We start from the raw sequence: 27,633 nt of genomic DNA on the forward strand, positions 1-27,633 counted from the left end.
AATCACAATCAAGTATCGATTTTCAATTCCAAGACTTGATGATATGCTAGATATGATGGTTGGATCAATAATCTTCTCAATATTGATCTAAGAAGTGGATATCATCAAATATGTATTAGACCATGGGATGAATGGAAGACATCGTTCAAGACTAAGGATGGATTGTATGAGTGGTTAGTCATGCCATTTAGACTAACCAATGCTCCAAGTACCTTCATACGAGTTATGATGCAGGTATTAAAACCTTTTATTGGACGGTTTGTTGTTGTCTATTTTGATGATATTCTTGTTTATAATTGATCTTGTGAAGATCATGAGGAACATTTGGAGCAAGTAATGCACACTCTTAGGGCTGAAAATTTTTACATTAATTTGAAAAAATGTACTTTTATGAGCCCTAGTGTTGCATTTTCTGGCTTTGTTGTGTCTTCTAAGGGTGTTGAAACAAATCCAGAGAAAATTAAAGCTATTGTTGATTGACCAATACCAACAAATATCCATGAGGTGCGAAGCTTCCATGGAATGACTACATTCTATCGACGATTTATTCGAAATTTCAGCTCTATTATAACCCCAATTATTGAATGCATGAAACTTGGATTATATATTTGGACCAAGGCGGCCAACAAGGCATTTAAAGAAATAAAATCCAAGATGGTGAACCCTCCTATCCTACGTCTACCAAACTTTGAGAAAGTATTTGAGGTGGCCTGTGATGCTTCCTATGTGGGAATTAGATAAGTTCTTAGCCAAGAGAGACATCCTGTGGTTTTCTTTAATGAGAATCTCAATGAGGCAAAGAAAAAATACTCCATATATGATCTTGAATTATATGCGGTGGTGCAAACAATTAGACATTGACAACATTATCTCAATTATAAGGAATTTGTTTTGTATTCAGATCATGAAGCCTTGCGATATCTTAATTCTCAAAAGAAGCTTAACTCTCGACATGCAAAATAGAGTAGTTTTCTTCAGCTGTTTACCTTTAATTTAAAGCATTATGCAAGAATTGAAAATAAAGTAGCTGATGCCCTTAGTAGGAAGACCCTTCTCTTAGTAAACATGTCAGCCACTACAATTGGATTTGAATAATTAAAACATTGCTATGACAATGATGTTGATTTTGGAGATGTTTATTCATTTCTTTTGAGTGGTTCAAAAGCAACACGTATTGATTTCTAGATTTTAGAAGGGTACTTGTTTTATAAAAATCGTTTATGTTTACCAAGGACTTCCCTACGTGAAAATAACTTAGTGATCAATGCATCTTAGGTACCCACCTTTGAAGTGGCATATGGGTTGAAACCTAAGCAACCTATTGATCTTATACCATTGCCTACTTCTGTCTGCACAGTCAATATGGTGATGCATTTGCACGTCATATACGAGATATATATGAAAATGTACGAGAAAAAATCAAAATCAATAATGAGAACTATAAAGAGGTAACATATGCACATCGAAGATATATTCAGTTTCAAGAAGGTGATCTAGTGATGGTTCGTCTACGACCAAAAAGATTTCATCCGAGCACATATCAAAAGCTTAAAGCTAAGAAAGCGGGTCCATTTCATGTACTAAAGCGGTTGGGTGAGAATGCTTATTTGTTATAGCTCCTTTCATACTTGCATTTTATTCCAATATTTAATGTGGAAGATTTGTATATCTACCATGGCCATCACAATGATGTAAGTGAAGAGTTGGATCTTCAATTACCACCCACTCTTAGCCCACGTTCTGAGATTGAGTATGTTCTTGATGATCAATTTGTGTCTATTCAACAAGGTGGATACCAAAATTTTTTGGTGAAACGGCGAGGCAAACCACACTCTGAAAATACATGGATTACAACAACGGATTTTCAGAAGCTTAACCTCGATCTCTATGAATTGTATCAAACATCTAACTCGTTGGAGACGAGTTCTTTCAAGCCGAGGAGAATTGATGGGGGAAAGTCTTTTAAAGTTTATTCAATGAAGAAAGGGAAGACCTAAGTAAACTTTAAGTATGATTAATATTAATTAGAATTGAATTGAGATTGGTGTTTGTTAGAGTCTAATTAGGATTAGCTAGTCGAGATATAATATAATTAGAATTTGAGTCATGATAGGTTATTAGAGTCTTAATAGACTTTGGATGTTACAATTAGAATTAGAATCATAATATGTTATTACAATCCTAGTAGACTTTGGATTTCTTAAAGAATCCTATAAATAGGTTAATCAATGTAAATCAAAGAGATGAATTAATATGAATAATATTATATTTTCTTTCATTGTAAGGTTGCAACTCTCAATGGTGAGACTTCATTGATTTTCTTATATGTGAGATTCCTATAAGGCCTTAGTGAGACTTTAAGGTTTTCCATCTTCTCTTCATTGTTTCTTATTTCTTATCTTATAATTTTTTCTACCATAAAATTTATTTTTTGTTCATCTCCTTACGCCCTAAAAAATAAAACCCTAATCCACCTATCTTTGAGCGTAGTTCTACATCAACCTTCTTTGAAAGTTTTGGAAATTGAAAGACAAATTAGGTTTTTTATGCAAAGTATACATAGGCTTAAAAACCTAGTAGACCAAAACTTGGAAAATCTTCAAACTAAAACCTTTAAAAAATGCATAAACAAACCTTTAGAATTTTGGGATTTTGTTGCAAACGCTCCAGCACCCTTAAGCACTATTAGGAGTGCTTGACCAATTGGGACAATTTTTAAAAGACTTCAAAAAGTAACTTTGCTTAGTTTTAAAAGCTCACACTATCATATCATACTAACCACTAATTTGCATTTCCTAATCTTTCCATACTTACCTGTGTTATCGTGATTGATCAATCAGCAATGTTGAGTGTTTAATGGAAAGTAAGATACAGTTTAGAAATATCCTAAACCAAAATGAATAAAACAAAATTATCAAATCTTAAACTACATAAAATAATGTACCAATAATAAAATATATATAATGGGGATTCTTAAAATCCTATCAGTCAAACTTGATAAAAATATTATTGGGATTAATGTAATTAGTTGAAATCAATGTTTACATAATAACATATAAAAAATAATTATATTTTTTTAAAAATAAAAACATTAATGACATAATGATTAAAGATAATTAATTATTTTAATTATTTATAATGACAATCACAATATATTTAATCATTAAAACTTCAGCTAAAATATTTTATTAGTTGAAATGTTTATAAATATTGCATGCTTGTTATAAAAGTTTATATAGTTTTAAAAGTCTAACTAACTAAAAGGGTCCATTCACGGAGGTTGTTGTAGCTTTTGTAGTTGTTTGTAATTTTTTATTTTTTTTTTATAGTCAAGATGGGGTTGGTGTTCAAGGTATCACATCGAAACTTATGTAACTTATGCGAAGTAAGCCTACATATTTAACTAATCGAAAGCGTACATTCATAGAGATTGCTGTAATTTTCATAGTTGCTTGTAATTTTCTTTTTCATGGTCGAGATGGGATTGGTGTTCAGGTTACCGCATTGAAACTTGTGTAGCCTATGGGAAGCAAGTCTATATACATATATATATATATATATGTATGTATGTGTGTAACACTAAATAAAATGTTGGAAGCAAGAGTGTTTTTCCAATAGAAAACCCAAGTGAAGACATTGAGCCCAAAAGGCCTGCAAACAACTAACCACAGTTGTGCCTCACATAACCCAAAATAGAATTTTGATACTGGGGCCAGGCCCATTACATCGATAAGCACTGGATTACATTTCCGGCCAAGCCCAAGTCGATTAAGTTTGGGCTGATCAAGATTTGAGAATCATATTTCGAAAAATCTTTTATTAAAAATAAGAATAATTTAATATTTCTAAAAGTAAAATTCGCATATTTAAATATTTTTAAAAATTAGATTTAAATTTTAAATACCATTAATTGAAAGGGTTTTTCCAAAACTCAAGAGACTCTCGTGTGCATATCTTATCAACATCGCGAATGAAACAAACCCAAAAATTTGGTACGAAGTCGTTTTCCAAAGGTTTGGTCCACGTCCCCTGAAAAGAACGGGCTAATCTTTCAAGCCAAATTCATTCACCGTTAAAAAGTCATTTATACAGACAACGACTGCTCATGAAAGTCACAGTGGAATGCCATCATAAAAGCGGATTTAATCGAAGACTTTCTTTTATACACATGGAAATAAAAAGCTATTCCGTTTGTCGTGACTGTTTAATATGAAAACCTAAAATGTTTTTAACCCGTTTATAATATTTTTAAAATAATTTTATATCTATTATTTTATTTTTAATTATTCTACATATTTATATAATTATTTTTTAAAACAATTATTAAAAAATAAGTTTAAAAAAAAACACTAAAAGATATTATTAAAAAACAGAAAACAAAAAATAATTAATTTTTTATTATCCAACCAGCTTTTTATGTTTTTTTGTTATAAAGAATAGAAAATTGTTTTAAAAAACAATTGCAAATATGTTATTTGGCTTTGTAAAATTTTGGGTGTTTTCATAAGTTTGGATAGAAAACCATTTTTGATAATTTGGTTTAAAATTATAAAGTATTTTGACTTACGATTTAAAATATGGTATATATTTTGAAATTTTTTACATTATACATACGTATGCATTATCTTCATGAAAAATAAGCCTAAAAAAAAATTATTTTTAAAAACAATCAAACATGATTTGAAAAACAGCTTTTTGAGAGCTCTTTTTAATAATATTTTCAAATAGACAATAAATTTGGTAAATATGAGTTTATTTAAATGATGTTTGATTTTTACTAAAAAGAGATTTTAATCATATTTGGTAACTGTTTTCAAAAACACAGTTTTAAAAAATAGTTTTTAAGAATAACTTGTAAAAACTATTTTTAATTGTCTTATAAAACAAAAGTCTGTTTGTAAATCTAAAATGTTTTTAATATGTTTTAAAATTAAATTTTATATGTAATAATTTATTTTTAATTTTTTTCATATTTATATAATTATTTTTTAAAACAACCCTGGGTAAAAATAATTTAAACTACTAAAAGATGTTTTCTAAAGACATCTTATTTTTTGCTTTTAAAAACAAAAAACAGTTTCTGATTGTCAAATACATTTTTCAATTTTTTATTTTAAAGAACAAAAAATCATTATAAAAACCAATTGTCAAACAAAATCTTCAATTTTTTTCTACGAAGTTGATTTCCTTTATTCAATCTCATCAATGATCTATAACATAGACGTGGCATAAAACTTGCCTTTTTCACATGATGAAAAAGAAAAGAAAGTAAAATTGTTGGTTTAAGAATAAATCTTTACTAATAGAATGATTATGGGTGGTGAGGTCCACCAGTCCATGATTATGTTTTGCTAGGATGTTCTAATAAGCTCAAAACCCTTTAATTCAAGATCTTTAGAGTGATGATTCCACATTTTAAGGTGGAAAAGACCTATGCCCTCTAAGGATAAGCCCTCCTCCCCTCCACCCATCATCTACTTTTTGTGTCACAATTTATTAATATGACCCTTTAAGATCATACATTATTACATTTTTTTTCTTTCAATGGATGATTTAAATATGGATCAACAAAATCATAAGTGTAAAGGGAAAAACCATCCTCCAATGTCCCTGCCCTGCCCAACTGCTGGTCCTACCTCACTGAAAATGGCTTATTGTGGATGTAATAGATGAACTTTTTCCTTTCTTTTCTTTTCTTTCATACTCATCCTTCAATGGCCAAAACCCTACTTGGGGGGTTTTTCCTTTTTTTTTTTTTTGATTAATTTCACTAACAATTTTTTATTCTTTTTATTAAGGTAGCTTAAATTTTGAGTTAAAAGGGATGTGAGTAAAAATAACAAATAAAAATGATAAAAAATGTATTTGATGAAATTTTAAATTTCTGATAAAGATTAATGATTTTTTTTATGTATATATTTTAAATCAAATTGGATAAAAGGTGATGGCAAAAAAAAAAAAATAGTTTCTTGATGCTTTATAAAATAAAAGTGTTTTTGGCGATTTGAAATATTTTGAATTTGTTTTTAGTATTTTTAAATATTTTTTAAAAATGATTTTATTTGTAATACTTTATTTTCAAACATTCTCCATATTTTATGTTAGTATTTTTCAAAAAAAGAAAAAAAGAAAAAAAAAGAAAGAAATGAAAATAACTCTAAGAGTGAGTTTGGGAAATGTTTTCTAAAATAGTTTTTTGATCTTCAGAACAAAAAACATACAAAATATGTTTGGTAACTATAAATTATTTTCTATTTTCTATTCTTAAGAATAGAAAATAGAGTGTTTTCAGAGAACATATTTTAGTTGTTTTTATTTATTTTTTAAGGATTGTTTTAATAAATAATTATATAAATATATCAAATGATTAAAAATAAAACATTATATATAAAAATTATTTTTAAAAATATTTAAAATATATTAAAAATACTTTAGATTTCTAAATAGACTTTTATTTTACAAAAATCAAAGAATAACTTTAAAAAATTGTTCTTAAAAACTATTTTTCAAAATTATTAATTTAAAAAACAGTTACCAAACAAATATTATAAAAACACTAAGTTTCAAAATAATTTATCACAAAGCTTTTTTATCAATAAATAAAAAGATTAAAAATAAAACATGCTTCTAATGATCTGAAAAACAAATCTCAAATTAATTTTAAGAAAACTGATTTTGAAAACAGTTGGCAAACAGGTCTTAGGTTTTTCTCGAGCGAGCTTGCTTCTTTTGGATAGAAAACTTTACCAGTACCAGAGCATGCAATTACTTTGCTTTGGGATGGCTGGTGAGAAAGCTATCTAACTCCATGAAAGCAAGGTGGAGGTACAAAAGTTTATCACTCGAAAGTAGGGTCAGTATTCAGAAAGAGGTTACTCTTCATGGAAGTTGCAGCCAAGGACTGGTTAATTCAAAGGGGCACACACACCATGATAAAAACTTGCAGTGGTGCACATGTATCTGTTGCCAAAACACTTTAAGATTTAGCTCAAAAGAGAAGATAAAGAAGAAAGATAAAGCTTAGAGCCACTGTAGTATGTGTCAAGACAATGCATGATTCATACCATAAAGTAAGGAAATGAAGTTGGGCTGTTTCGGGATAAATGCCCAGAGGACCACCAGCCATGATTGCACTGCAAATGGATATATGCCCACTTTTTATGCTCCATGTACTCAAATTATCGCACTGATTAACTTAATTTTTTTTAGGTTTTGGGTCATAATTAATTATATAAGTTCAGAAACAATCATAGGGATGCACTCCTATTGGATTAAAAGTGGGTTGAGATAGATTTTTAATCATAAAATTATCAGTAATGAAGAACAGGTAATCAGGTGAAAAGATGAGATCCCATGTGATGAAAGAGGCCCACAAGGGTTGAAAGCACAAGAAGTGGAAAAAGAGGATGGCTGTGGAGTGCGCTCCCTCGATCTCTCCAATATCAGGAAAAGCTAGCTCTTTGGACCAGATGATGAACATGGTTTAATCTTCTGCAACATGTGACCTGTCTCTTTTTAAATGAATTGAACTCCATCTTTGATGGAGATATATATATATAGCTTTACATATCAAATCCCACTACAGTAGTTGAATATATAGCAGTTCCATATTTTGAAACACAAGGTGGAATAATTGTTAGAGTTGTGGAGCTTGAATAAGTTTTATTGCGCTAGCTAGATAGAGTATGTCGGGTCAAGCTCCCCGTCGAAATCATGATGGTCAATCTATTCGATCAGTGCAGGGGTTGAAGGAAGGGGCAGTGTCTATTTTTTATTTGTCAATGAGTTTGACATGTTGGTGCGACCGTAATTGAAAGAAGAATTTGAGTGTTGGTGCGCTTCATGGACGATAATACACGGACATTTGATCTAAAACAAGGGAATCAATTAATGATTCCTGTTTTCAAAAGCAATCTTGATGATGAATCCATCCAACACTTCCAAATAATTCCTTTTCTTCTCTGGTATCCCATGCAATGAAATTTTCTGGTTGGGACTTCCGGATGGAACTGCCCTTTCAAATGATCAAGAAGCACTTGATAACCCTCCAAGAACAACACTTTCCCTTTTAGAAGACATGGACACAGCAACAATTGGAGCCACTCCAAAGAACGGAGTCATCATCATTTTCTTGAAACCCACAAGATCCTTCACTCATCAACACCCATCTACATACAGACTCCACTGCCTACAGGCCAAGCAAAAGAGAAAGGATACATGCACACGCTTCCATCATCCTTTCTTCAAGGCATTCCTCCCTTGGATAATTCATATCAACTCCAATTTGAATTGTCCTGTTGTCTATACAAAAGGGTATGCATTGAAAATTTTGTGTAGTCATAATAGAACTTTGGGACATACAACTAAGTAAGAATGTTTCTAAAATTGGTACTCATGCTGTTTTGGAGTATTATAAATGGAGTCGATGGGTTGGTACCGACCAAAACATATTAACAACTAGATTATGACACAACCAATCACATCCTTAAAACTATAACCAATTAATCCCAAAAATTAATTTAATTTTTTTTTGGCCATTTAGTTTGAATAAGTGGGGGCCTTTATTGTTGTTGTATGTCTCTAATTGAAGCTAACGGTCCAGTTTTGGTAGAATCCAATGAATAGAAAAGTTAGGTAAAGAAAAGGAAACTTAAGGTTGAGATATCTGTATTTTCCCTCTCTTTTCCCTCTTTCTCCATTGCTTCAGGTTGAAGAAGGTTTGGATTAATTCAAACTTCCAAATAAATCATTACATATGTATATACTTCACTTGCATCTAAATTCTATCATATAGAAGCAATGTGAATCCATAAAGCGACTTGATAGTAACATTATTTACATGGATTTTTTTAGTATCCCACACTATTTTTCTTTTCTTTTCTTTAAGCAAAGAAGTAAAAAAATTATAAAAAATTGTTTTTTTTTTTCTGATTTTTTATGCATCATGATTAAATATAAATAAATATGGAAAATTGAAAAATAGAAAAAAAGGTTTAAACTAATTGAAATTTTTTACATACTTTCCCAAATTTATTTATTTATATTGGAGGTAGAAAATGAGTAATACGTGTTGTTCTTTTCTTGGGAACAAAAAAAGAATACATTTTTCTTTCAAAAATATATATATATATAAGTTATTTCTTGAAAATTTTCATATTTTTCTCTATAAAAACCAAGGTTAAAACTCTTTGCTTTATGGTGAGAAAAAAATGATTCTTATATTGATAGTTAGTTCCATTCGAGACGAAAAAATTGGTCAACAAAATAACCAATCCGGATTTTTGGATATTTTAGAAGATAACTAAAAAATCTTATTTTTTATTAATTTATTTTTATACTTTTTATAATAAATTAAATGAGATAATTTAGATTATTTTTATTTATTTTCTTATTTTATTTTTTCCATGATATAAAAGGACAAACGAATTTGAATAATCAATATTTAATTTAGAAAATTGATTGAAATCTAATAACAAGTCAAAAACAAATTAACTGATTTTTAAGGTTCCTACCAAACCAACCAATTGTGAGTCATCATGGACGGGGTCTCACTCCCCTTATAACAATGCTTAAATAGCATGGTTCTATGAGCCCCTAACCCTCTTGTTTAACCCTTAAATATGGTTTGGGTCCTGGCTGATGGAGGGGAAGATTGGGCCCACCCGTAACTTTCCTGTTCCCTTTTTAATTCATATTTTTTCAGAGTGTTGGGCCCACCCAATTAAGAGCCAGGGAAAATACAAGAGCATGTGACGAAGGGCCCAAAAGCTGCTTGTAGTTGCGGCTACGTTTAATTTGGTGGTCTCGCTTTCAGTCTCCCTTCTCAACCAATCTCCGCCGTCCAAACTGCAACGTGGCCTGACGTTTTGCCGTCCTTTCTGTGATTTATAGTTAGTTAGGCAGGCCACCTCAGTTTTTACAAAAGAAGCTTGGAATTTAATATTTGTTCAATATAGTAAAATAATTTAATAAATAAATTATTTAACAATTATTTTATTTTGATTAATGGCTTTAAATTCTGGGCTCTGCATTATTACAAAGTCTTTTGTGTAATTAATTTGATAAATTGACATATTATATAATAAGTCTACGTGGCAATTATTTGTGATTATTATAAACCAATTTTAGAGGAATAAGCCAATTTAGGAGGGATCCGAGGTCCAAATCATATTATTAAATTGATATGAATTCTCCATTAGTTTTTTTGTCTTTTTTTAATAACACAATAAGGGAAAAACATTAATGGTCAATTATCCAACTACTCCAAATAGATTACTTGAGAGGAAATGAGATTCCGCAAAGGAAAAATAAAAACAAGGACACGTGGATGAGACACGTAAGCATTTTCTGAAAAAGAAAAAACAAATACTAAAAACCATAGCGCGTTTTACGTAGATACCGCATGATGGTACAGTTGGCGTTATAAACTTTGGGGTGGGCGACGGGGAGAAGGGCATTTTGGGAAAGAGTGGGAGGGAAGCACTACCGCCATGGCAGGGAGCTGAGGGAGTGAAGGGAAAGGAAAATGATAGTGGTTGTTGTCGGCCTTCCGCCACGACTCCTTCCTCCACCTCCGCTTTTTAAATACAACCCTCTCTAACCGCCTCTGCTTCCCCACTCCCAACCACCACTCTCTCTCTCTAAAATCTCCTGTTTCTCACTCTATACTGTTAAAACCACTTTCCTCTTACATCTGTTGCTCTATCGCTTTCTTTCTCCTGACAATGAGAGTGATTTTCCTAGAAAATTAATATTCTTCTCTGGACTTGTCCTGCTCTCTTGCTAAACTTCTACTACCTATGGAAGCGCCGGAGAATTGCTCCGTCAAGGTCGCGGTTCACATTCGTCCTCTCATCGGCGATGAGCGCCTTCAAGGATGTGAGGATTGTGTCACCGTTGTGCACGGGAAGCCTCAGGTTGTTTTCATTTCCATTACTTTGTTCTTGACTGGAATTGCGGCCATAGTTGTTTGTTGTTTTGAATTTGTTGCTCTGGTGAATTGATGGTGTTTGTGGACTTGGGTGTTTCATGATTTCCTTTGCATTGCCTGTATTTGTTTTAAGGGTAAGGCATTGGAGAATCAGAGGAGCCGGTTGAGTATATTTTTGTTTTTATCATACACATACATATGGATTGGGAATAATCCATGCAAAATCTTTATATATAGGTTCTTGGTAGTCTGGTTATTGGTCTTCATGTGCATGACAAACCGGGTTGAAGGTGCATATGAAGTTGTTGCTTCTGAACGCCACGCTATGAAAAGGAGAAGACCTTGACGTTTGAAAACGTTTGTGCTTTTGAAAGTTTTCGGACTGGTTTGGCTGAAGGCATTTTTGGAAGAAGTTGGCCGAAATTGTTATTATAACCATTTATTATGGATAATCAAGTGATTATGATGTCAATAATTACAGAATCTCTACTATATTGTGAGAATTTTTACTAACTACACTTCAAACTTTTTAATGAATTGAGCGCTGATGAACTTTATCTAGATTTGGTCGTTCATAGCAGGGTGGATTTTAATTTTGGCATGATGTCAGTATATTCTATTCAGGCCTCAGGACAGAGGTATTTCAAACCTAGCAATTCTCAAACTGAAGTCCTCACATGTGAACCCAAAATTGTAGTGGGTTGGCTGATCTTACATGAAGGAAACATTAAATTAGCTGTAGTAAAAATTTAAAAGGCAGACAACATAATCTACAAGGACACTAATTTGTGTAATAGTATTTAAGATGGGTAAAAGCGAAATGAAATCCAAATTTGTTCTGTCTAGAGTTTCGAAGATATATCATTGTTCTTTAAGTGACTCCTACTAGTTGGTATGAAATTAGGATGATTATGATGCTGATAAAGTGATATCAGCTCACCATTTGTATTAGTTTCATAATTATAACGACTGTTCTGGTTTAACATGAATGAATCCAATCTCTTACTAAGACAGGAAAAAGAATTTCGTAGATCCTATTCTTTCTGTTACATTTTGGTTGCCCGCCCAATTACTGAGGATTTAATCTTGGTTTTGATTATGATGCAGGTGCAAATTGGTACTCATTCATTTACATTTGATCATGTCTATGGAAATAGTGGTTCTCCATCATCTGCTATGTTTGAAGAATGCATCACTCCTCTGGTTGATGGTTTGTTCCAAGGATACAATGCGACTGTTCTCGCTTATGGTCAGGTGAAATTCAATCCCATTCAAGAACTGTTTTAAGTGAGATAAGGTTTACTTCATGCAGCTTCCTTTCCTATTAAGTGGTTGACACTTGACAATGACATGTGCTGCAGACGGGGTCAGGTAAAACATATACGATGGGAACTGGCTTCAAAGATGGTTGCCAGACAGGACTGATTCCTCAAGCTATGAATGCATTGTTCAACAAGATTGAAACACTGAAACATCAATCTGAGTTCCAGTTGCACGTATCCTTCATTGAGGTTCATTGATTTTATGTGTTATCTTTCTTTCTTTCTTTATTTTGTGGTACATCAAATCTAGATATTCACTCATTCATGCACTGAATATTATCATTTTTTCTTTGGAGCTATTGATATCCTACTGGAAAGATAAAATCATTGACCCCCAAAAGGAAAAAAAAAAAAAACCATTTTAGTTAAGCAGTGGTCATGTATTCCTTGAATTATTAAATTGCAGAATGATAATAATTGAAATCATTCATTTTATATCACAAGGGCAACTTATGTTGCTGTTTTCTGCCTCACTAGGAACTTTTGGGGTCACTGATCAGTGGACTTATTTCATTCTTAACTTTTGAGTCCTTGATCATAGCTTTAGGCTCTAGTTATTTCTTTTATTTTCTGAACTAAGGGCAGATTTTAATTAAATATATATATATATATATATATATATTTTTTTTTTTCTGAACTCTAATTTTCTGAATTGGGAGTTAAGACAGCTTTGGAAAAATTTGATGTTTTCAAAACTTTAATTACTTGGTTGAATTCATCTGAATATCCATCCAAATTAATAAAGAAATATTAAAATGACTAATTTTCAAATCTTAATTGATTTTCCTGAATCTTGGTGAAATTTATGATTTTATTCCACCTAATATTAATACAGTTCAAATTGTGGGTGGTATATTCGGAGTGTGAGTTCGAATGGCTGGTTATTACTGGTTCTGGAGTTTTAAAATCATGGCTACAGTGAAAAAAGAAAAAAACGGCTGATGTTGATAATGTTGTCCTCATTTACTGACTTCACTTTCTGAAACAGAACTTTTGCCCACAATATGACAGTTTGATTTTATGCAATATGCTTTTATGACATTCTGAGCATAAAACAATTTTGCATTAGGTCTTTTTCTCCGGTTTAACCCAAACTCCTGGGCATGTTCTTAGAATAATTTCTGTACGTCACTCCTACCGACTCTGGTTTGTAATGAAGAAACATTGATTCTTCTAATTCTCATCTACTCTTTGTAAAGTTCCATGACTACTATGTTATTTATCTACTGTCATAATATGGAACTAATAATGGGGTTTGAATTTGAAGATCCTAAAAGAAGAAGTGAGGGACTTGCTGGAATCCCCAACTGTGAGCAAACCAGAGGCTACTAATGGACATGCTGCGAGAATTGCTGTCCCTGGGAGGCCACCAATACAAATTCGTGAAACATCGAATGGAGTTATAACACTGGCTGGATCAACTGAAGTTAGTGTTAGCACACTTAAGGAAATGGCTTCTTGTCTTGAACAAGGATCATTCAGCAGGGCAACAGGGAGTACAAACATGAACAACCAGTCTAGGTGAACCTTGCATCTTTAATTTTATCTTCCCTGATTAATAGAAATTTGTTTGCTGCTTGAGGAGGACTTTTATTAGTATATGTTCATAAAAACTGAAGCACTCATGTTTTTCATTAATCAAGTCAGAAAACTGAGATCATAGAAAAAGTGGATGGTGCATGTAGAAACTAAGACCTTTTGGTTTGAGCTTTTCTTTTTTACTGAAATTTTATAACATCATCGTCATCATTGCAGTAGAATGGTTAGCAGCTGGCATAAAATGTTTGATTAAGCTATGAGATTGTGAATTTATGATTTATCTTTTTTATGCATCATTACTTAGGCCATTGATTCCTGGATTGAAATCGATAATAAAAAAATGGTGACTGCTTAGACATTGATCGGGAAAACAATATTGTCATCAGCTAAGCAGTCTGTACTTTGTAGATAGATGATGGTATTGTCACAGATGGCCAGCCTTTTTAGGAACTGTATGACATGTTAGACAAACTTTGATGCAACGAAGTAAGCATATCACCTTAATTATCACCGGGCTCCCCTGATTCCTGTGCATCATATCAGCAAGGATCATGCCACAATGGCACCTGCCACAGTTATGCCACTTTGTCAATCTTCTATCATAGGGATGTGACTTTATTGATAAGGATCCATTTTTCTGATAAAAAATGGGGGGATAGTTTCTCTTCCATTGATGCCAATCCTGCACCTTTCATATAATCTTTTCAATCTTGCCAAACTTCTGCAGAACCTGTTGTACATGAAAGGAGATCATTAAAGGAAACAAAGAAAAATAATAACGGGAGAAGTTTATGGAATATGACCTCCGAAAGAATGTGAAAGCACCTTGGACCTCATAAAAGAGAGCATCATTTTCTTTGGGCAGTTGAATTTATGAAATATTTTGCACACTGGGACCTTGATACTGAGTATGTTTCTTCGTTGCATTTGGAATTTTTTTTTAATCCATGTTGCATGGTTGTTTCTGAAATTTAATATTCCATGGTCATCTATTGTAGAGAGCTTTAAATTCTAGGAAGAACTTAATTCACCCCTATTAGCTTATCAGTAAATCTTTATTATCTAATGGTGTGATTTCCTTTTGCATGTTTGTAACAGTCGGTCTCATGCCATCTTCACAATCTCATTAGAACAGATGCGCAAACTCCATCCAACTTTTCCTGGTGATAATTGTTCAAATGAGGAGATGGGTGAGGAGTATTTAAGTGCAAAGCTTCATTTGGTAGATCTTGCTGGATCTGAACGAGCTAAAAGAACAGGTTCTGATGGCCTTCGTTTCAAAGAAGGTAAGTAGTAGTATAAGCCTTCTTATCTCTTTAATGAATTCCATCATTCTTTTTGAGCATATAAATGATGAAAATAAGTTTCCCCCCTAATTTTTCAGGCATTCACATTAATAAGGGGCTTCTTGCACTTGGTAATGTCATCAGTGCACTGGGGGATGAGAAAAAGCGGAAAGAAGGTGTGCATGTTCCTTATCGAGATAGTAAACTTACTCGACTTTTGCAGGTTTGATCAATATTGTGCTTATCTATATGATGTTTCTGAGATATGAAGTTGTTTAGGAATAAATTCTGCATTCCTGATTTTTTCATGGCAAAGTGATCAACTTGATGACATTTTTATGCAATTAGTATCTATCTCTGGCTTGTTTATGGCTCATGTCTTGACTCTTTTATATGGCTTAAAAAATGCTTGTAGTACATTGTCCAGTAGTGCATGACTGGAGATATTTTCTTGACTTTCTAATATTTTTATTTTTTATTTTTTTAATAGAAATAGTTATTTTTAGATTAACATACACTATCTTGATCCATTTCTTAACGTGTTGAAACTAGTGATAGTTTAATATGCTATTAGAACTTTGATTTTTAGAAGTATTGGAATGTAATGTTTCTTCATTTGTTTGTGCATGTTGGTTGTTTGACCTCCATGTGTAGGTTTGGGCTGCATGTGAGGGGGGTTTAAGCTTTAGGGTAGGTGGCAATTTAACAGTTTATTAATATCAATGACAAATTATAGCTCAGTTCTGAATTAGATTCGTCAAAATCTCGGTTAATTAGGTGTCAAATTTGGGGTTTTGTATTTCTGAAACTTGTTATACAGGATTTAGCAATTAAATGTGGGATTAGTTGATCTTACACGAACTACTTTCGAAGTGTTTGAGTGACATATTAAGTTTTGGCTTTTGTTTTGTTTCTTCCTTTTTATAATTCTTCTATTCTGAGTTCAATTATGCATTTTGGCAGGATTCACTTGGTGGAAACAGCAAAACTGTTATGATAGGTAAAATCTTTATGTTTCGTATTTCCTTTTACTGATTGTTTAATTATTGTGACGTTATGTTTTAACGCTGTTCTGTTTTATATAGAAAATTTGAATTGTGTAAAGTCTACCTAAACAATTCTATGGAATTTAGCTTTTTTCCCATAGGCTCTATTTGTTTCAATGGAAGTCATTGCCTGAGCTTTGGTGATTACTTCCACTAACAAGGCAATTCTAAATTACATATGATGGCAGCTAACACTTACCTCATAGGATTCCCACCCTGCCACTCACAATCTACAATAAAGATTTTCCAGAAGGTGGTGGAAAATGTTTCTGGATTGTGTCCATCATGAGGAATCATGTATCACAACTCATGATGCTGTTTATTATCACTTTTATGATGCATTTTCCCAAGAAATGATCTCCATCATAAACAAAGAAACCTTTAAGGTATAAGTGAAAATATCTAAGTGGGAGGGGGGTTTTGTTAGAGAACCACTAATGTTACAAATGTATGGCAATTGTATGACCATTTACCATGATTTATGATCTGTCACAACCCGATCTTTACTTTTTATTGGTTATATTAGCCTCATTGATCTATCGAATATTTATTGAATTATCCTTTTCTAAAATAGAATAAATGAATGAACATAATAATCAATTTGATATGTGAAAGTATTTCGGTTGTCAAAGTTGTGGGTTGGATTGCTGATTTGACAAATGCAGCCCTACTGCATGGATGAGTTGCCCTACTCTAAATCAGACCCACAACCAAAAAATGTATTCCTGCACTCAACCTAAATAAATGGGATAATATATTTGGTTGAGTTGATAATTTGTTGACCATGAGCTCATGTTGATAGTTTCCTTCTTAGCATCCCACATGTGGATAGGGAAAAAAAAGCCTATGGCCTTGAAAATTGCTTCTGCAGAGCATTGGTGGCTTGAGAAATGCTATTGCATCTCAGAATCTATCTATTTCAACAAATTTAATGTAACAAAGTACACGTTGCTGTTTGCCCGTGATGGATTTTAAAGAGAAAAAAAGTAAGATCTATGTTATGGAATATGCTCAATATTATCAGAAATAGCATACAGGATCTCAAAATACTCTTTGTTGGTACTTCATATTACTTCTTTCTTTTTTTTTATTAGGGAGGCTAAAGTCGTTCCTAGTAGAAGTTGACATTCTTTTCTATTCTTTTTTTGCTCACCTCATCAGTTGCATGAGCTATTATATTTTCCCCATTTGTTTCCTTGTTTTGTTTTAATTATGATGAACTGGTAATTGTTATAAAGGGAATGAGATTATATGCATCCAGACACATTTGACTTCACCTACACCAATACAACCTATGCCCTCTAATTTTGGTTATGGGGTCTGCATTCTGATTCTCTTTTTTTTTTTTTCCCGCTTTTATTGAAGTGTTATCATCTAATAATTGGATATAATGCTTGACAATTTTGATTTGAATGTGCCCCTTTGATTGGAAATTTAAATTCTTCCGTGCTTCTCTTATTAATCCCAAATGCTGTTCTCCTTCCAGCTTGCATCAGTCCTGCCGATATCAATGCTGAGGAAACTCTTAATACTCTCAAATATGCTAATCGCGCTCGTAATATCCAGAATAAGCCTGTTGTAAGTATCTCAGATTACCTTATCTTTTTCCCTTATTTCTTGTCCTATTTTCCCCTCCTCCTCAATGTAATTGGAGAAACTTGGTATTGAAACTCCATACGTTCTGGTGCCTAATGAAGAAGCCCTTTATCTTATTCAGGTTAATAGAGACTTGGTATCAAATGAAATGCAGAAGATGCGCCAGCAGCTAGAGTACTTGCAGGCAGAACTTTGTGCTCGTAGGGGAGGAACTTCATCTGATGAAATGCAGGTATATGACCTATCTCATCTGAGACTGTTTTGAGCTAGATTAGTTGTTTCTGCTTCTTTAAGAGGTAAATTACATTTGATTGGTTCTTTGTAATTTTTCTGGTTGTATAGGTTCTTAAGGAAAGGATTTCTTGGCTTGAGACTACTAATGAGGAACTATGTCGAGAACTTCATGAGTACCGAAGCAGATGTGCTGTTGTAGGGCAGTGTGAATCCAATGCTCAAGTAGGTTAATATAAAACTTATTTCTTTCCTCTCTTTTTCTTCCAAGAGAGCATTGTTTTATCCTTTCATGTGTATAAATTGCAATTTGGAGCCTTCTCCTTATCACTATATTTCAGTAGGAAAAGATCTGAATATATTAGCTGGATTTAGCTGGATGGAATGTTGTGTGACACTGGTTTTCATATTTCAGGAAGGCAGCATTTGTTTTGTAAAAACTGATGGACTCAAGAGGGGCTTGCAGAGTATGGAATCATCTGATTATCCAATGGGTGAAGTTATAAGTGGTAAACCATTCACCTAGCTGTATTATTAAGAACTATTCTGAAGAATGACATGGGAAGTGATGTGGTATAAACTTCCATGCTCAGCATCTTAATATATTATAGAAGAGCTTGGTTTCTGGTCCTCTAGTTCGTGCTTCGCTACTTATTCCTATAATGGATATTCACTTTCTATTTTTATTTATTTATTTATTTTGGGTGTGCTTGTGCATGGGAAATGCCAGCTTTTTATTGGTAGGACTAATCTATTGGAGGTTTCTTATTAGATATAACTTATTTTAGTTTCCTAGTCCACTCAAAATTTGAGGTACAATTGCCAATTTCTGCAGGTGAAGATTCCAGGGAGATGGATGAAGTAGCCGCAAGAGAGTGGGAGCATGCGCTTCTGCAGAATACCATGGACAAAGAATTGAATGAATTAAACAAACGCTTGGAGCAGAAAGAGGTTTTACATCTAGGCCTTGGTTTATGCATTTTATTTCCATGTACTTGGTTCGATATAGTAAGACAAAGAATAGTATTGATACAGATGGTATATACCTTTTCTTGACCAACTAAAATTGTTATCTACCAAGGATTTTATTTTTATAATATCAACGGCATTTTTGTGGAACTCTAACTCAGGATCATACATATGCGAATCACTAAACATTGGCTATATCTGAGCTAACATCTCCTTTCCTTATTATAATCATGATGCATTGCTTTTTTCTATCTGTCATGATGCCTATGGAATTTGACGGTGGGTGAATTTGTAACCAACTTTGAGGAGCCAAAGAAACAAAACAAAAATAGGAGTTTCTAGGCCATTGGGAAGATTTCTGATGATCTATTTGGGCCTCTGTGGAGCCTTTTTTTTTTAGTAAAAAAAAAATTATTTATTCATCACAATTATCAGCTGGTGAAATTTTCCACAAGATACATAGGTATCATGTCTGAAACGAATGTTCGGATCCTTAATCTCAAATTTTGATTTTAAAAAAATAAAATCAAAGGATGATTCTCTATTTTTCTTACATTCCTTTTAGAATAAATGCCCAAAGCAAAAGTATATATCTCATGGATTTGATATCTGAAGTTCTCCAATGTGTTGTTTTAACTTTTTCTAAACAGCTTGACATTGATGTCCAAATATGTTTACAGTGAACTAGTTTTATGATCGCCTAGAAAACTACCTATTTAAAGCCATTCTTACTTCTGAACAGTCACTACTTCCTTTTCCTTTCTTCTTCTTCTTTTTTCATAGCCCAAGTGCTAGGAGCCCTGTACCATGGAGAGGAGAAACTATAAAGAATCTCATGTTTAACTGTTAATTGAATCACAAAATATTCATTTAACAGCCAATGTGCATGTAATTCCCATGCATAATTAATATTAGATGAGTTTGATTCTGATAGTCCACAATGTTTTCATCTTCTCTATGCTCTGTTCTTGCAAGGAGTTCTAGAAAACTTTCAGTGATCTTGTTGTTTTTGTTTCTTTGTTGTGAGGAGATTTCTTTCTTATACTCTCTTTACTTGTTATGATATTCCTATATATAAAAGAATTATAGTAATAAAGTTTCACAGTTTTCTGTTGCCGAACATTACTGGATCATATTAGAATAATTTATTCATTTTTCCTACAGCCATTTTGAATATTTTACACTTTCCTATCAAATTCCTTGAGTGTTTTTGACTTGAGCAGAGTTCTGGTATGGAGTCTGTATCTTGTTCCTCCATCCCTATATTCAACTTAGTTTGGAATTTTACATCTTTTTGCAGTCTGAGATGAAACTTTTTGGGGGTGACACTGAAGCACTTAAGCAGCACTTTGGGAAGAAAATCATGGAACTTGAGGAAGAGAAAAGAATTGTGCAGGTGAAATAGAAAAATCTTGAATTTCTAAATCAACTTTTTCTATATTCTCTCTTTAAAGGATGATATTATATAACATACAGCAAGAGAGAGACCGTTTATTAGCTGAAGTTGAAAGCCTTGCTGCCACTTCTGATGGACAAAGACAAAAGGTGCAAGATGTTCATGCGCAGAAACTAAAAGCACTTGAAGCACAGGTGACTGTATGTTTTCTCCAATTATATCAACTGTCATGAACATGTGTTCTCGTTGAAATTATAAGGAAACCCATAATTTGTGAACTTCAGATTTTAGATCTTAAGAAGAAACAAGAAAATCAGGTTCAGCTTTTAAAGCAAAAACAAAAAAGTGATGAAGCAACAAAGCGGCTGCAAGATGAAATACAGTCTATCAAAGCCCAAAAGGTTGGTTCTCAGTCTTGTGCTTTGGTAGATTCCGACATTCTCATAATAATAAATAGTTTTTCATATGTTCTTAGAATTGATCCTGCCATTACTCTTTTGCAGGTACAGTTGCAGCACAAGATAAAACAAGAAGCAGAACAATTTCGACAATGGAAGGCCTCTCGTGAGAAGGAACTGCTTCAGGTCCTTCACTTCCTCTTTTCCATGAACTAGAAGTCAGGGTTACTTCCATATTATGCCTTTCGTCTAGGTGGCCATAAAAATAACCTTGCCTTAACAATGCCTGCAGTTTTATATCCTTATACCTTTCAATCAAACAGATTTATTGTTGCTTTATTTACCTGTAACATGTAATTTTTAACAATTATAATGGTTTTTCTCAACCAGCTGAAGAAAGAGGGTAGGAGAAATGAGTATGAGCGACATAAATTGCAAGCCCTGAATCAGCGCCAGAAAATGGTAGGGATTTCTATCTTACAATTGATACATCTGACACATTGTTAATGCTTAACTCCCATTTGAGATATATTCTACATGTCTACTTCTGTAATGTAGGGGAGGGGTTTATCTGTATTGTACAATTCCATCGTCAAATTCTCATTCCTTAGTTTCAGTACTTCTTTTGCCTTTACCCCCTTTCTTGTGCTAAGGTGGTTGGATGTAGACCCATGCATGATAAAGATATCCAGTCTAGATCAATTAGAACTGCCACTATCACATAGTGAAAACTATTGACAAGTATTAATTGTGGCTTTGTCCTAGCTGGGAATCAGAACAAATGCCAACCTCCGGCCCTTCTTTGGCTTGACCTATTATTTGGTTGCTAGGATTTCATAGAAACACAAAGATTTGTGGCTAATTATTGGAAGAAGCTCCTTTCTTTCAGGTTCTTCAAAGAAAAACTGAAGAGGCTGCAGTAGCTACCAAAAGGCTGAAAGAGTTACTAGAAGCTCGCAAATCTTCAGCACGTGATAATTCCGGTACATAAATGTTTTCTCTTGAAAATTTTCCATCATCCTATTTTCTTATTTTCTAATCATGTGCTTTCTATTTCAGTTTATTCCAATGGACATACACCAACAGGGCTGGTAAATTCTCTATACTTGGTTTTTCCATATACTGGCTTATTTTATTATAGAGCTGGCAAAAAGCTGTCTCAAACCACCAGCTTGATTTTAAGCAGGTTGGGTTTGGGTACTCAAATAAAAAGTTGGTTTCAGTGTTCTCTAATTTGATCAAACAGGTTAGCGTTTTTCATCCAACTGAAACCACCAAACCCATTGTCAACTCTAAAATATTAACTTTGTTGCCAAAAAGACGTCATTAGATAAGACTTTTTTGGAATCAATACCTAAACAAATATAAGGGCATCAGCCGATTTTAAGTGAATGTTGTTGAACCAGCTCTGTCAGTATCATTTCTAACCATTTTAATTTTATTTTAAATATCTAGAACAATGAGAAGTCTTTGCAACGGTGGCTTGACCATGAGCTAGAAGTCATGGTGAATGTGCACGAAGTTCGTTTTGAATATGAGAAGCAAAGCCAAGTGTATGTAGCATATAGTTTTCTTGCCATTTTCAATAAACTTGCTTAAATGTGTTTAAACTAATTAATTGATATTTTTGCTCAGACGGGCTGCACTGGCTGAAGAGTTAGGCTTACTGAAACAAGTGGATCAGTTGTCTTTGAATGGGCTCAGTCCCCCAAGAGGAAAGAATGGGCATTCTAGGTATATAATTATTTTATCATCTCCAAAATTTACTTGTCTATTTCCCTTTTCTGTATGAAGCATAACAGAAATGATGAGATGAAATATTTGTAATGGAGTATCTTGGTTTGTTTAATAAAGGGATGTTGATTACTTCACATTTGAGTGTCCTATGTTTAGAATGTCCTCTATGTCACCAAATGCAAGATTGGCAAGAATAGCTACACTTGAGAACATGCTGAACATCTCTTCAAATGCGCTTGTGGCAATGGCTTCACAACTATCTGAGGCAGAAGAGCGGGAGCGTGCCTTTACTGGTCGCGGTCGTTGGAACCAGTTACGCTCAATGGGAGATGCAAAGAACCTGCTTCAGTATATGTTTAATGCTGCTGGAGATGCAAGGTGCTCTTCATGCCATAGTGAAAATCTTGAATAATTTCATTTGATTTCCATTTTCTTTCTTCCATGACGCAATTTAATTGTCTAGTCATTTTCTGACACTTAATTCACTTGAAAGCTACAGAGCTTATGCAGCATAGTTGAACACTAAATCCTATACTCTCTCAGTTAACTAAAAAAAAGGGTATAAATGATAGGAAATAGCATGAGGTTGTATAGAGTCCACAAAACCAGAAAATATAACGAATTGAGGGCGCTTTTTTACTGAATGGGGACAATTAACATACAGAAAGGAGAGGAATTTTGCTCAAAATCTCTTCCCTGCCATTTCACCCTCTCCTACCCCACGCTGGTGGTTGGTGAGGATGATAAGAGAAATGCCTTCTAATAACATCTCCTCCTTTTCTTTTTTCCTTTTTTCCACGAGAAAACAAATGTTATTTTTGTAACTTCATTGATAAAAATACTGTCTCTTGCATTTGATGTGACTGCTGCTGTGGTTCTTTCTTATCTTTGATCTCCCAGATAAGTTGGTAAAGGTGTTGTGCTGAATAGCAGCATGTGGATAAAAATATAATTCCTGACTTCCACTACCTCCTACAAACTCTTTCCAGTTGTTACAAGATAGTAAATAATAAATGCCTAATTCTAGCTATTTGGAGTTTTAACATGAGCTCTACTCCTGGATTTGTGCTTGTAAAATATCTTACTTTTAGTTAAATTGTGTAATCTCTCTGGATCCTCCTGAACTTTTGCCAGTTGCTAACCTGATTCAGTATTCCTAACAAGATTGCATGGATATTATTTATTTATTTTATTTTGGTTGTTACTTTGAGAACATTGGTAAGAAGCATGTATAATCAAGGGACTGGGAGGAGGGGGAGATGAAGGAGTGGGAAACTAAGAAAAAATGAGGAAAATAAGAAAGAAAATTTACATCTTTAAATTTATTGGAGGATTACCTGAGAATATATTTAGTTGTCAAATGATGTTCAATGTTGGATAAGGATTTCCCAGGGAAAGTCAACAGAGAGGTCATAGCCAAAATTCCTTATAATTTGAGGCATGTACAGATAATCATTGTTGTTAGCTCATAAGGCGTATTGTGTATTGTTTTTCTATTCTTTTGTATTGCGTATGGTATCATATTGTGTACCATCAATTTTTTTATATAATAAAAAATAAATAGATAAAATACATATCCATGTACATATATATTGGAAGCATGAAGTAAGAGTGATATATAATCCCATTTCATGAAAAATAGTGCGATTTAATAGTTAAGCTATGTCATACCATATTAAAGCATTGAATACTAGAGTTGTGAAAAGTACAGTTTGACAAAATATGAGTTTAATACTTAAATTCATCACAAAATCCACAAAAACTAACTTTTTGTATTCTTATATATGATTTTAGTTCCAAATTTTAACAAGGCATACTTATTTGTGTTGTCAATATGTTTATCCTTTTGTGTTATCTCCAAAGTCCCAATTTGGGGAATTACCTCCCTTTCCCTATTGTGATCAATTTCTAACTTGACATACATTTTAAACAATTAATATAATAAATTTTTTAAGGAAAAAATATTTGAATTTGATTTTTCTTAAAAATAATGAAAAATAGTTAAAGGTGGATTTATCTTTGTATTTTCATATTGCTTATCATATTTGTATCATATATTTATTGTAAAATATGCTTAAGATAAGATACGAACCACTATGTGTGTTGACTTCCATAAAAAAATTGTATCATATTGTTATAACATAGCATATTGTAAGTTTTTAACAACTATGCAGATGACCTTTTCAACTTGTAGTTTAACGAAATAGTAAACCATTATATTTGTTGCGTTCACTAGAAATCCTGTCATTAGTTTTTATTCATATCTTAATCCACACGATAGATTTTCTTGCAACAAATCCTTTGGAAATACCATGTCAAGTATGTGTACCTAATCTTTGGACACTTATTATACATTAGTCATAACTTGGTATTCTAGAATTTATGCTAAAATAACTTGGAGCTTTTCTTACTATTAGAAATGGTGACCTGCATTATGCATGTGCACATGTAACATATATTCTCTCAAAGTGTCAGAGAGAGTTGATTGAGATGTTGAGAAATTTTTTAGGGAGAATGGGAGATTTTAGGACAGCTGCTTCCTTTTGCTATTTAGAAGTCTTTGAAACTCGAAGTTTGATGGCTTTTAATTCCTTTTATCAATTTGCATTGAACTAAAATGTTGATAATCAGTACTAAGCAAAATTTTAACTTAGCTGTTTCCTTTCACCTTTCTGTTAAATAACTTGTTTTCTACATGTATGGTTAACAGATGCCAGTTGTGGGAAAAGGAAATGGAAATCAAGGAAATGAAAGAGCAACTGAATGAACTTGTAATTCTACTGAGACAAAGTGAAGCACAGAGAAAAGAAATTGTGAAGGAGCAAAAATTGAGGGAGCAAGCCGTTGCTATTGCCCTTGCTACCTCAGCTTTGGTGAGATTATCTGCTCAATATTTCATTGATGTTGCACATTACAACCATACCCTCTCGCACGATATTCATGATGTCTGGGATAACTTTTTGTAGCTTATTTTCTTCTGTCTATTTGTAGCAACGTAGTTTTATTGGCAAGGTATTTGAGATAATTTCTTGAGCTTGTATAAACCCGTTCTGTAAATCAGCATAGTTTACTGGCCAAATACCTTTGCTAACTCATCTGCTACTTCTTGTCTGTTGTCTTAACGGTTATGGTATTTGACAGGGGAACTCAAACAATTCATTGAAACACCTTGCGGATGATATGAGTGATCCCTTATCTCCAGTTTCACGTCCAGCACAAAAGCAACTGAAATATACAGCTGGAATTGCCAATGGTTCAGTCAGAGAGTCAACAGCTTTTCTGGACCAGAAAAAGGTAAATCTCTATCCTTATGCTATTTTTGGTGTGTTCTCCCCTTTTGATTAAGAAACTAGAGATTGTTGTGGGTGCAGATGGTACCAATCGGGCAGTTGTCCATGAAAAAACTGGCCACAGTAGGTCAAGCTGGAAAACTGTGGAGGTGGAAGAGGAGTCATCACCAGTGGCTGCTACAGTTCAAGTGGAAGTGGCAGAAGCCATGGAGACTATCGGAATGGATCAAGCACAGTGATGAGACAATCATGAGGTCGAGGCCTCGTCCAAGGGCTCTGGTTGATACAATGTGATAATGCCATACTCACCTGCATTTTGCTCTGTATACATCTTGACTGCCATATATGATCCAACACATGGTTCCATGACCACACAAATAACTGCAGGTAGGCAATCTTCCTCATGTGGTTTTTTCTTTGCTTGTGAATGTTGATTGCTTTTTCCGTGGAACCATGGAAGGTTTGTTTTTTTTACAGTGGTATGGTTGATTGAATTTCTTGAAGGCTCATTTCTTCAATTCATAAAGACTCGCTCCTGCAACTTGCCATAGTTCGCCTTTTTTTTCTGGAGATTTTTTATGACTCTGTATGCTTTACAAGTTCTAAACTTGGTCAAGTTATTATATTTTATTATTGATACCAAGTGAGATACATTGCAAAGCATCAAACTTTCTTTATGTTAGATAATAAATTATGACCTCTTAGCTTTTTGAGTGGTGAAATTCACTCCACCCACCATCAGGGTCTTTACTAACTGGCAGGTTTGGTTCTTGGACGCAGGTATGAAGATGGAGATCGATGCTCTCCACTATCTTTGGCTGAGACTTGTAAATGGGGATTGGGATTAGTTTTGGATGTGTTGGCTTTGGATAACTATTGGTTCAGAGGCATCTCGTCCGGGTGGTGGCTCACAGATTGTGGATGAAAAACTTTGTAAAGGTGGGGTGATTTGAGTATCATGCATATAGAAGAAGATATGGTTGGAGATGCTTCGTGCTTTCCCCCTTTTTATTTGCCTACATAAAATGACAGTGAAAGAGGAAAGTTTCTGTTAAGTTTAGTTTTGTGTATAAACCATCGCTTAGTATTGATTCCTGTTTATACACACGTAGTGCTGATTTCATTAGAAGTTGTTGAAATCTCTAATTTGCGCCTTCAGAAATTATTATCATCATCAATTTTTGGTTTTATATGAAGTTGGGTTGGATTTGGATTGTATGAAAAACTAGGTTGAACATGTCTGAGGACAAAATATCACCTCTTAATTTGCTTTCTAGTTTTCTTTTCCTCCCTAGGCCTGGTCTGAACACCAATACCGTAAAGAGCTCACACCTGGGTTGTTCAGCCTCAAACCTGAAAATTTTCATATTTGAAGCCATCCTAGCAAGTTCGATACGGAATCAAACTGATAAGCTGATAAGTAATTAACATACCAAAGTAGACTATTTGACTGTACTGACAGGAAGAATTATAAATTGAAATCAAATATTCAATGATTCACAATTAGGTTTGACTGGGACTCCGCTATTGGTTTCTTCAAAGTCAAAAAAATGGATGCAACTTGCCAACGTCTATAATAAATTAAGGGCATCGGGAACCAAAATGCCTTTACTTGCGCTGAGTGAAGGCTGATGGAATTTTGCATTGGTGAATGGCCCACCGCCCATTTTTATCAATTTCGGGAAGAACAAAATCAATGGGTTTCTCCTTTTCGTTGAATTTTCAATTTTGTATAGTGGGCTGATGTTCCTCACCGGAATCACACGAGCCGAGCGGCTAAATAATGGAAGGGCCCACCAACTGAGGTAGAATTAGAAGCCACCTAGTTCGCTTCATACTGACAACAAGGTTAAGGGTGCGTCGAATCACCCGGAGAATGAAAGAAAAAGTACG

The 27,633-nt window shown here is 33.5% G+C and overlaps 1 protein-coding gene across 2 annotated transcripts; it reads left to right on the forward strand.

The window, feature by feature from the left end:
- Positions 1–10,466: 10,466 nt before the first annotated feature.
- LOC117918681 (kinesin-like protein KIN-4A) lies at positions 10,467–26,949 on the forward strand. Of its 2 annotated transcripts, none has more exons than XM_034835505.1 (26): positions 10,467–10,916; positions 12,038–12,184; positions 12,292–12,441; positions 13,520–13,773; positions 14,890–15,077; positions 15,176–15,300; positions 16,041–16,077; positions 17,610–17,701; positions 17,841–17,951; positions 18,062–18,175; positions 18,366–18,459; positions 18,786–18,901; positions 20,220–20,315; positions 20,396–20,515; positions 20,600–20,716; positions 20,819–20,899; positions 21,104–21,175; positions 21,603–21,696; positions 21,773–21,804; positions 22,169–22,266; positions 22,349–22,447; positions 22,607–22,828; positions 25,161–25,323; positions 25,592–25,744; positions 25,822–26,127; positions 26,521–26,949. In XM_034835505.1, the coding sequence occupies exons 1-25, from the start codon at positions 10,800–10,802 to the stop codon at positions 26,032–26,034; spliced, it is 3,105 nt and encodes a 1,034-aa protein (XP_034691396.1). In that variant the 5' UTR covers positions 10,467–10,799; the 3' UTR covers positions 26,035–26,127; positions 26,521–26,949. The 2 variants fall into 2 exon arrangements, with proteins under 2 accessions (XP_034691396.1, XP_034691397.1); XM_034835506.1 differs by having other exon boundaries at positions 20,396–20,509.
- The last annotated feature ends 684 nt before the right edge of the window (positions 26,950–27,633 follow it).

Source organism: Vitis riparia, chromosome 7, assembly GCF_004353265.1.
Source record: "Vitis riparia cultivar Riparia Gloire de Montpellier isolate 1030 chromosome 7, EGFV_Vit.rip_1.0, whole genome shotgun sequence".
Lineage (NCBI taxonomy): Eukaryota > Viridiplantae > Streptophyta > Magnoliopsida > Vitales > Vitaceae > Vitis > Vitis riparia.

Excerpts from the sequence above, each read along its gene's own strand:
- LOC117918681 (XM_034835505.1), top strand. The coding sequence starts at position 10,800 with ATGGAAGCGCCGGAGAATTGCTCCGTCAAGGTCGCGGTTCACATTCGT. Across the intron at positions 16,078-17,609 it reads CAGCAAAACTGTTATGATAG|CTTGCATCAGTCCTGCCGAT; the intron begins GTAAAATCTTTA and ends TTCTCCTTCCAG. Across the intron at positions 20,316-20,395 it reads AAGAGAAAAGAATTGTGCAG|CAAGAGAGAGACCGTTTATT; the intron begins GTGAAATAGAAA and ends TATAACATACAG.